At 40.2% G+C, this 11,046-nt stretch overlaps 1 protein-coding gene across 1 annotated transcript in view; it reads left to right on the forward strand.

The window, feature by feature from the left end:
• The window catches only part of LOC108247957 (MAGUK p55 subfamily member 7), a 61,017-nt gene extending 53,318 nt beyond the window's left edge, over nucleotides 1-7,699 (forward strand). Inside the window, 2 exon segments of the mRNA XM_037981940.1 lie at nucleotides 6,089-6,232; nucleotides 7,469-7,699. Coding sequence (XP_037837868.1) covers nucleotides 6,089-6,232; nucleotides 7,469-7,699 — 375 coding nt within the window.
• Nucleotides 7,700-11,046: the final 3,347 nt, after the last annotated feature.

Below are 11,046 nucleotides of genomic sequence, written 5' to 3' on the forward strand. Positions count from 1 at the left end.
CTATGCACCACAAATTTGGAACAAACTTCCAGAAAACTGTAAAACAGCTGAAACACTGGGTGCCTTTAAATCTCAACTTAAAACCCACCTGTTTAGAGTTGCTTATGGCTAAATTAGGGTTAGAGTGTGGGGTTTTGTCTCTTTCTTACTGTTTATTCAATGTCACATGCTGTTTTTATTTTGTTTTTTAATTATGTAAAGCACCTTGAAATGCCTTGCTGCTGAAATGTGCTATACAAATAAAATTTGATTGATTGATTGATATGTAACCACCAGTAAAGTTCTCTGAGGCATTGTTTGTCCGTGTAGGTAGTTCATGACACACAGGGAAGTAAGGCTTGAATTCCTCTGGAAGAGAATTCTTCACTTAAGACCATCCGAAGTGGATTATTTGTCACATTCTTCTAAGTTTAAGACAGTCTTCACATCCAGCTTTAAAATCAGCAAGGTAGAGTGCAGTCTGTAGAAGAGAGATTTCTGCTGTCTTTGAGACAGTCTCTGATATCAAGTCCTGCTCAGAATCTTCAGCTGTATTAATGGTGCTAAGGTTTTGGTGTAGAGGTTGCACTGTGTTGTTTAAATGAACCTTGTGGATGAACCCTTTAACACATCCCAGATGGTGAGCTGAAGCACAATCAACATTATTTATCAAGTATGCTTTTGTATCAGTGGGAGATTCTTTTGCATCATCCTTTTAATGAAACTCAGTTTTCCACCAGGCTCAGGCTCAGTAGTGGTGATCCAGACTTAACTATATAGAATGAGGCTGGACTCCTACTTCTGCTGTAGCTTGTAGGCAGCCAATGACAGGTAGGTCACCTTTTTGCATGTGCGACTAGTTTAACTTTTGGTTCTGTCAGTGGGCATTGCAAAATGTTGCTTGTAGACAGTTTTTGATAAAGTAGATACAGCCCTACAAATAACTTTAGGACCTGGGAGTTGCCTTGTCATGCTTTAATGCATCATTCTGTCACAGAAGGAGCTCATCAGTTTAGTTACGGAGTTATGCATGGACTGATGTCATTTTAGCTAGAGTCCTTCTGTCTCCCACCACCTGCTCTGGGTGAAGGGGGCATCCAAGCACAGAACTGGCCTTCCTGATTAGCTTATCTTAACCGCTTCCTCTCTGCTGATGATAAGCTGCTGTTCCAACAGACAACACCATAGAAGATGTCTGATGCTACTACATAGTCAAATTTGAAAACAGTTTTCTTCAGGACTGCCCATTGCACTCCAAAAGACCTCAGCCTCTTCAGCAGGTAGAGTCTGATCTGACCCCTCCTGTAAAGTGCATCAGTGTTGTAAGTCCAGTTCAGTTTTTTGTTCAGGTGAACACCCAGGTACCTATAGGAGTCCACTAGCTCAATGTCTACTCCCCGGATGTTCACTAGTATCAGTGAGGTGGGTCTGCGCCTGCGGAAATCCACAACCAGCTCCTTGGTTGATCAGGAGGTGGTTCCACTGACACCAGTTCACAAAGTCCTGAGTCCACTGTCTGCACTCTGAGTTGTCCTCACCTGTGATGAGGCCAACTATGGCAGTGTCATCAGAGAACTTTTGCAGATGGCAGTGTGGGAAGTTCATGGAAAACTGCAGTGTAGAGGGTGAAGAGAAATGGTGCCAGCACAGTTCCCTGTGGGGCCCCCATACTGAAGACCAGCCTGTCTGAGACATAGCCCTGTGTCCTCACATATTGTGGGCGGCTAGTGAGGTAGTCCAGTATCCACTGGGACATGTGGTGGTCCACTCCGGACAGTTTCAGTTTGTTCCTCAGGAATCCTGGCTGGATGATGTTGAAAGCACTGAAAAAATCGAAGAACATGATCCTCACAGTGCTTCCAGGCTTCTCAAAGTGTGTCAGAGCTTGGTGCAGGAGGTAGATGATGGTGTCATACACACCAATGCCAGGCTGGTAGGCGAACTGCAGTGGCTCTAAAAAAGACCTCACCAGGTGACATAGATGGTTGAGGGTCTTCATCAGATGCAACATCAGGGCTACTGGCCTGTAGCTGCTGAGGTCCTCAGGATGGGGGAGAGGTGGGTGACTGGCCGGTTCAGGGCGTTCACCCACCCCAAGTCTCCTACAACCTGAAGGCTTGGATTGTGGCCTAAGATTGTCTTTAAACTTCTGATCCTCCATCTTCTTCCTGTAGATGTTTTTTTTCCATCACTGATCCAGGGTTTGTTGTTGAAAAAAAAACACAGTATTGATGGGCACAGTGTTTCCAGAAGTGCAGAAGTTGATGTAGTCCGTGATGCAGTCTGTGATACTATTGTTGTCCTCCCCATGAAGAGCACAGAGCTCTTTCCACACAGTGGAGCTGAAACAGTCCCTCAGACCATCTCTTCACTGATCGTGTCACAACTGGTTCTCTGCATACCAGGGGTTTATACACAGGCTGGAGAGGAACCAGATTGTGATCTGAGCCCCCCAAGGGAGGCAGGGGTGATGAACTGTATGCATCCTTGATGTTTGCGTAAAGTAGATCCAGTGTGTTGCTATTTCTGGTGTGGCAGGTGACATACTGGGTGAAGGTGGGTAGAGTGGAGGACAGGGAGACATGATTAAAGTCCCTGGAGAGAAGAAAGAGGGCCTGTGGGTGCTGTGTTTGGAGTCTGCCGTGGTAGTGTTGAGGAAATCGCAGGCTGCTGCAGACGGAGGGACATAAACAGCTATCGCAATAACGAGTAAAAACTCCTGAGGAAGATAGTGTGGCCTCATATTAACCACAAGCAGTTCAATGTCCTTACTGCAGAGTGTCTCTTTGATGGTTAAATGTCCAGCATTAACCATCTATCATTCACAAACACAGCCCGACCCCCTCCTCTCTTCTTACCACTCTCCCTGGGTATGTCGGCGCAGAGTTAATGAAAGCCATCAATGTTCAGATGAGGGTCTGGAGCTAACAAGGTTAGCCATGTCTCTGTCAGGCAACTGAGGCTGGTTTCCCGGTAGCTTCTTTGATGGCACATTAAAGCCACCGACTCATCCACTTTGTTGGGAAGAGATCTCATGTTTCCCATGATGATGGACGGAATGTCAGGTCTGTATCTTCTACCCTGGTTGCGACATCCGATGCCCACGGGTCTCCCGTGTCTCTTCCTTCTCAGCTCACGGGGGACATCAAGTCATTCTACAGGAGGAGGCACAGTAGAGCTGCCAATGGAAAGCAGCTGGTCCTGAGAATAAACAATAGGAGCATGTTCACTCACACAGCCTCTGAACATAAAAATTGTAATAAAAAAAAATCAAAACAAAGTTTTCAAGAAAGAAGTCAGCTCCATTGTGTGAACAAGAGTAGAGGGAGACAAAAACACACCTAAAAAGACTAGAAAATGAGAAAAAAACAAAGAGCTGCTGAGACGGGCTGTCTGCAGTGCTGGGGGAAAAAAAAGAAAAAAACAAACAAACTAGAACTGCAAGCAGTTATCAATGGGTTCCAAGCCTCCATGCTCCGCCCCTTTCTGCACGCTCCTCTCCCAACGTTCCGCCAGCATGGCCTCACCACCTCTCTCAGCAAGTGGACTGAGTCGAAAGTTGTCAGGATGGTGCAAATTTAAAGGCACTCCGTAAGACGCAATGGTATAATTTCTTAAGAAATCTCGGGAAGAAAAAGCTAACTGCCATTTGATACCACACAAAGCCAAAGAAATAAATTCATATAAAATCCATTATTCATTCAAAAAATACCAAAATATTCTCAAATGATCAAGTCTATGTCACGATCTGTGGAGATGAAGGTGATCCCAGGGCGCAGACTCATTTTAAATAACTAATTTAATAAAGTAAAAATAAACAGAACAACAAAACAAAAAGCTGCATCTGTAATAATATGCATTTATCTAGATGTACCTAGTTTCAATGCTGTTTTAGCAAAAAAAAAAAATGTTAACTGTAATTGCATACTAAAGCGAGCCAAATAAATATTCATAAAAAATACATAATTTTCAAGAAATGTTCCTGGATCGAACGCATTCTTTATAAAAAAATTGATAACTTAATTTTTATGATGTCCAGCTAGCTAATAGCAAAAAAATCATAAAAAATCAAAACTTTATTATAAAATTTCCCAAATATTCTGTATTCTGTGTATATGCGGAATAATGTTTGCACTTTCCTCACTCAACGGCTTTTGTACAAGAAATTGTTAACCCTCTTTGTAGCAGTGCTAGTCAAACTGATATATATTCAGAAATTTGTTAAAAATCCATAATGCCTGAAAAAAATTGTAAATATTCACAGATGACCATTATCCTGTCCATTATTTGCCCAAATTTTACAATCCACCATAGTCTAAAGCTTTTTTGAAAATAAAATAAAAACTGGCCATGTTGGTTAGCATTCATATGTTTTCATTTATAAACCACCGGGAGGCGCTTAAACTCGAACAATATTTCTTGTGCTTTGTAGTAATGCTAAATCTGAACAGAGTACCAAATTTCAAGTTGTTCCGCCAAACAGAGTCCGAGTTGCTACTGCTAGCGTGAGTTACAAACTTCGTAAATAGTAATGGCACGCTTGAATATAGAACTGTGAATTCAGATCAGCACTTTTAGGGTTCATGCAAGGAACATATCCTGTATGTTTTAGTACTCTAAATTCAACAAGTGATTTATTTTTATTTTTTCTAAATGTTAAAGGCTATACATACATTTTTGCACATAAGCCACGCCTTCAATACAATTAATCCATTCCATCTGCAGACAACATTTCATGTCATCTGTGAACTCATTACAGACTGTCTCACCAACAGGTCTCAACAGATGAGGTGTGGTACTCACCTGTCTGTCCCCATCACCAGCAACATGGGGGCACCACAGGGTTATGTACACTCTTAGTATTTGTTCACTCTACACCACATGTGTCAAACTCCGTTCCTTGAGGGCCGCACTCCTGCATGTTTTAGATGTGTTCTTGCTTGAAAACACCTGGTTTAAATGGATGACTTGTGGACCTGCTGCTGGAGAACTTGATGATTTGGTGAGGAGGTAATTAAACCATTTGAATCAGGTGTGTTGGAGCAGAAAAACCAAAAACTTCCAGGACAGTGGCCCTGAAGGCCTGGAGATTGACACCCCTGCTCTACACAAATGATCTTTGCTCAAGTGACCTCTCTGTAAAGCTTGTGAAATACGCTGATGACATTAGCATTCACTACCAACAATCAGACAGGCTACAGAGCGGACAGTGTGGTGTATAGAAAATAACCTGGAGTTAAACACCAGCAAAATGGCTGAGATAATCGTTCACTTCTGCAAAAATTCTCCCCAACACTCCTCTCATCGTGAACAGCACTGTTGTAAAGGAGGTGGACTCTGCTGTGTTTCTGGGCATCTCCATCACAAAGGACATGAAATGGGTAGAACACTCAAATAAGGTTATTTAGCAGGCTCACAGGAGGATGCATGCACTCAGGCTGTTTAAAATGCTAAACATCTCTACTGATGTGGATTCCTAGTTCTACAAATCTCCTATCGAGAGCATCTTAAGTTTTTCACCCTGGCTCCATTACCAACATGAAACATCAACTTGATTGCATCGTTAAACTGGGCAGTAAACTGAGTGGTAAACAACAACAGCTGATGATGAATCTCCACAATGCCAGGGTCATGAGACAGGCTTGGAAAATCGCACAGGACCCAAGTCCCCCAGCACACCACCTTTTTAAAAAAAACTACCATTCTGTGCTATCAGAACAAAGACCAGTAGACACAAAAACTGTTTGTTTGTTTTTCCACACTGGAGTCTCCTTTCTCCTTCAATGTAACCAGGAACAATTGTTTTGTAAAGATCCCTGTATATTTGGGGAAATAAATGTGATTTTGATTGAATCATCAGTTAAACTGAAACATTAGTTAAACAAAGCTTATTTTCATGTTTTGTCCAGATTTTCTGAGAAGCTTCTTAAAATTTTCATATTGGATTCAACTATAGCTTTACAACATGCATGTGAATTAGAAATATTTGCAGATTTTGTTTTCTTTGTTTTTATAGGGCAAAGGCCAATTTAACTAATGGGAGAGTTTTCGTACATCCTGTGAATATTATTTTTTATAATTATTTTACCATACCTTATTGTGTTTACAGAAAATAAAGCATGTGTACTCTTCTGAATTCAAACCCTATGTGGTGTTTGTGAAACCCCCACGGATCGAGGAGCTGCGCCTCACCAGGAGGAGAGCTAAATTTCTATGTGATGAAGAAAATACTAACCAAGTCAGAATCTTTTCAGTAAGTAAACATAACCACTTTTGATTTGGACTACAAATCAGGTTTTGGTAGTTAGATAAATAAGTTTTGGTTTAAGTCTGGCTTCTCTGTGTCACTGAGGTGGTTCTCTTCAGTGGTAACAATGTTAAAATCTTAACCTGCTCCTGAACAATTTGTTTCTCAGAGAAGACATAAACATAAAAAATCACTGTCTCCAGATAAATGTGTTAATAATGTATGTATAATATGTGTAAGAACATTCTACATACTGTAGAATTCTTCTTGTTTCAGTGCTGGTTAAAGCAGGGACTGATAAATAACCATGAATACTACAGAATCATTTCATGTTGGACTGAATAGGAATTTAACACGTTTCCAGTGAATTGAATGATTTGTTTAACAAGTAAAAGAGAGCTTATGTTTACCTTGCTTCTTACTACAAGTTCCAGAGGTTTGTGTGAAGCCAGGGTCAGTAACATGTGGGAGGGGAAATATAAGTTCAAACACCTTCATATGCACAGCCAGTCCTTACAGATACACACGTTGTTTTTACATGACAGACTGGGTGATTTGTTGTTTAGACACATTTAAAAGACACAGAGAGGTACAGGGCTACTCTGTGGGTGGTTTCTTGTTCTACAACAACAGTTAGGTAATCTTTTTTTTTGCCCAGAAAAAAAAAACATTTATTCAGACAGTGTGATGGTTTGAAAAAATGACTCAAAGAAAGAGGTGGTATTACACTCTTGGGTTTGTGATGTCTTTAGAACAAGAACATGTAAAGTTTGTTTCAGGATGCAAATGTTTTTACTGGGTCCAAACTATTCTAAGTTCCTTTTCCAATCCCCAACTCAGATTAAATGTTTGACCCAGTCTGTCTATATGGCCCTTATCAAACCCACGAGATCACACACACCTGTGCTACAGCATGACTTTAGCTGTTTGCCTTAATGCCAAGCTGTTGTTAAAAAATCTCTTCAACTACAGAATAGAAGTCCAGCTTTTGTTTGTTACCCTTTTTAGGATTTTGAAAATATCTCTTATTCTTGGCTTTCAGCACATAGCCCGGTTTTAGCCATATTAACATCAAAACAGCAGTATTTCAAGGGATCTCTGAGATCTCAACGGGAATTGCCTGGTTAAATAAAGGATACAAAATAAATTTCTCTTGAAAAATGATTTTTTTGATACCTAAAACAGGCTTTCATGTAGAAATCTATGAGAATGTATGATTTATTTTGTACTTTTGGTTCACAGGAGGAGGATTTTGAGGACATGATTGACTTGGCTGAAATCATGGAGAGCTTGTACGGTCACCTGTTTGACAAGGTGCTCGTTAACGGAGATATCACTGCAGCATTTAGGAAGTTGAAAACAGACCTTGAGAAGATGGAGGAGGCAGATGTCCAGTGGGTTCCTGCAGAGTGGATTTGGTCCACTCCAACAAAAGCATGAAAAAGCTGCAGCCATCTGATCAGCTGTATTTGAACTATGATCACTTACAGATGCATCAACTGTGTTTTATAGCCCTTATCACAAAGCAATGCACATTTTGTGCTCATCAGTGTCCTGTGTGTATATACCAAAGAGGTCATTGTTGATGCACACAACAGATCAGTCACAAAACCAAAATAATTTTTGTGTTGTTTTCATTTGTTTATTTGTCATCCACTGGCTACATGCCAATGTGGTACTGAGTTTGGTTTGTGTGAATTACCAACAGAGAATTAATACTTACAACATCTATATAAAAAGTGCTACAGCCTCCTTCACACAGGATAATGGCCTTGCTACAGCATAAACAAAGTCAACCAGAATGTTGATGGCCTTTACAGCAACGTCTTCAGGTACATATTAGGAATAAAGCTTGATAGGTCCACAGGATTTTTTAAAATGCTGGAAACGTTTGTAGGAAAGTTCTGGTGATTTATCAATATATTATGAGTATTCTGGGGTCTTGGGTGGAGTGTAGTGTCAGTGCATCCATGACTTGGGGTCTATGTACACTATACATCCATCCATTTTCTGCCACTTGTTTTTGGTCAGGTCACAGACGCATTTGATCTGGGAAGAAAAGCCAGACATGCCTTTCCCCAGCAACACTCTCTAGTTTTTCATGGGGGATACATAATCCCTCCAGCGACTTCTGGGACTGCCCCGAATTCCTACCAGAAAGCCTACAGAGGGAGGCACCCAAGATTCATTCTAACCAGATGCCCAACCACCTCAGCTCCTCATTTCAGTGCAAAGGAGCAGTAGCTCTACATCGAGCTCTCGCAGGATGACAATGCTCCTCATCTCTAAGGCTGAGCCTGGCCACCTTACAAAGGAAGCTCAGTTTACTCACTTGTATTCAGGATCTTGTTTTTTGGTCATGAATGTGTACCACTGTGGCTTAATTGTTAAGATTTTGAAGCAGGACTAGTATAACTGGCCTCATGCTTAGGCTTCGATTGTGGCTGTGACAAGATCAAGTAAATGACCCAGTACAGATGTGATATCCGTGGTGTAATGTCATGCTAACATCCCAATATCTTTTAGTGTGTAGCTGTGTGCTGGCACTGTCTGAGAGAGTCACATTAAGGCAGGGTATGAGTTGTGGTGCAATCGTAGACAAACATGGTAGTATTGTCATGTTATGGTACTGATGGCAGTACAGTAAAGAACATGTTGAGGGTGCTAAAAAGCAACTCAGGAATGCAGAATATAGCAGGAAAAAAACTATACTGCAACTACTAGGAGCATAGGATTTTCCAAATTTCCTACAAACCAGCCATGTTCTAAGTGGTAATTAAGAGTGTAGAAGGGTCATCATCATATGTTCAGGGACTTTATATTAGAGTTTTAGTACTTTTAGCAATGGTTTTCTGTTGTTTAAATCTTTTTTCTATGATATCCTACACATTTTTCTTGTTTTTCTTCATGTCAATCTAATTGGAATTGATTAGTTGTCTCTTAGTTGTCTTTGAGCCAGTTGCTCTGTTAGAAAACTGACAAAACTCACAGGACAAAGACGGAAAAAAGGAAACTTTGTGGCTGAGTGTAGACTGCTTTTGCCAAATTGCAAACATCAGCATAAACAGTAATTATTCTGACAGTTGCTGTACTTCCATTAACTGTAATACACACTAGTAGCTGAATGGAGGCATTTTGCCAGCAATACACTGCACAAAGTAGAAACAAAAACATAACAATCACAGACCACAGATGAAGCATGAAAAGCTTTTTTGGAATAGTGAAATTGATTTTGATTTAGGAAAAGTTTATTCACATTTAAGAATCCGTCGATATTCCAAACTTATATAAAGGGTTTCTGTTCCCAAATACAGAAATAGTAAAAAAGGTCAGAAACTCAACTGAAGTGACAATAACAAATCTTATTACAAATGTTGATCATCACAATTGCTTCTTCTTTGTTTATTCAAGCATGTTGCATATTTATTGCTCGCCAACAAAAAGTGAGAGGCAGGTGAAAATACTTTTTGCCCGTTTCTGTGTGTGTTAGTGTGTGTGTGGGAGTGTGTGTGAAAAAGTAATCACTGGATGTACATCTGTAACTGTCCTTTGAAGTTAACCTGATTCAAGATCGCTGCCACAACTAATAAACTTTAACAAACAAAAAATAGATGTCTACAACTCATTCAGTTATACAATTATTGAAGTAAGATTTGGTGTGACTTACCTGTGCCCACTTCCCCTCATTGCCCTCTGTCTTTAAAATCCGGTCATCTCCTCCACTTACTTACTGGTCCATTGTAGCTTCATGAGCTGTCTGGTTTCCTCTGATGTCTGCCTCTCGTGTTTGCTACAGTTTTGTATTTTGTATTTTGCATCTAGCTTTGTTTTGCTGCCACATCAGCCTTTGTTTTTTTTCTTTTATTTTTAATAAAATTATTTTTTCCTGAAGCTCATTATGAGTCTGCAAATTGGGTTCACCTCAATCTCCACCACACCTGACAAACATGTACTCCAATTCAACTACTTGTACATTTATTTCTCCTAAAATTGCTCAAACTTGTAATCCAATTCAGTTGACTAAGTTTAACCTGTTTGTTTATTGTCATAATGGATATTCAATGGATTCTTAAATGCTTATTTTATGAGACTGCCTTTGTCATTATTAAACACATTTTAAATAAGAGTAATAAAAAACAAAGTTTTAAGATGTTTATTAAAGCGGCTACGCTAACAGGAACACTAGTTCCCTGAACTGCACTCTCTTCGTGGAGCAGGGCAAAGCTCGGGGCGGTAAGACCGCCGAGGGCTGTTAGTAGAGAGGGGCAGAGACTTTCAGTGAAGGGCTTAGGCTAAAAAATGGCATTGAACAATTTTCTATTGAAAAAGCATTTCATCTAGGGACTTGGAGATAAATGCATATTGCAGATGTAGACTTGATCATCTGAGAATATTTTGGGGTTTTTTTATGAAAAATGGATTTTACATAAATTTATTTATTTGGCTGTGTGTGGCATAAAATGGCTGTTAGCTTTTTTGACTTAAACACTACTGAAACTAATAACTTTGAAATATAATAATATGATTCCACATGCAGACATGACTATCTGAGAATATTGCAGTAATTTTCAGACAATTAAGAGATTTCTTAAGAACTTATAACATTACATCTTATTGAACACCTTTAAGGAGTACGCACCATCCTGAAAATATTCGACTCGGTCAGCTTGCTGAGAGACGCAGTGAAGTCAGGCTGGCAGGATGTTGGGAGTGGAGTGTGCCGAGAGGGGCGGAGCAAGTGGCCGACTTGCTGGGAGGAGCTTGGAACCGATTGATAACTGCTTGCAGTTCTAGTTTATTTTTAAAAAAATTGTGTTTAA

Source organism: Kryptolebias marmoratus, linkage group LG20 (assembly GCF_001649575.2).
Source record: "Kryptolebias marmoratus isolate JLee-2015 linkage group LG20, ASM164957v2, whole genome shotgun sequence".
NCBI classification, from domain to species: domain Eukaryota; kingdom Metazoa; phylum Chordata; class Actinopteri; order Cyprinodontiformes; family Rivulidae; genus Kryptolebias; species Kryptolebias marmoratus.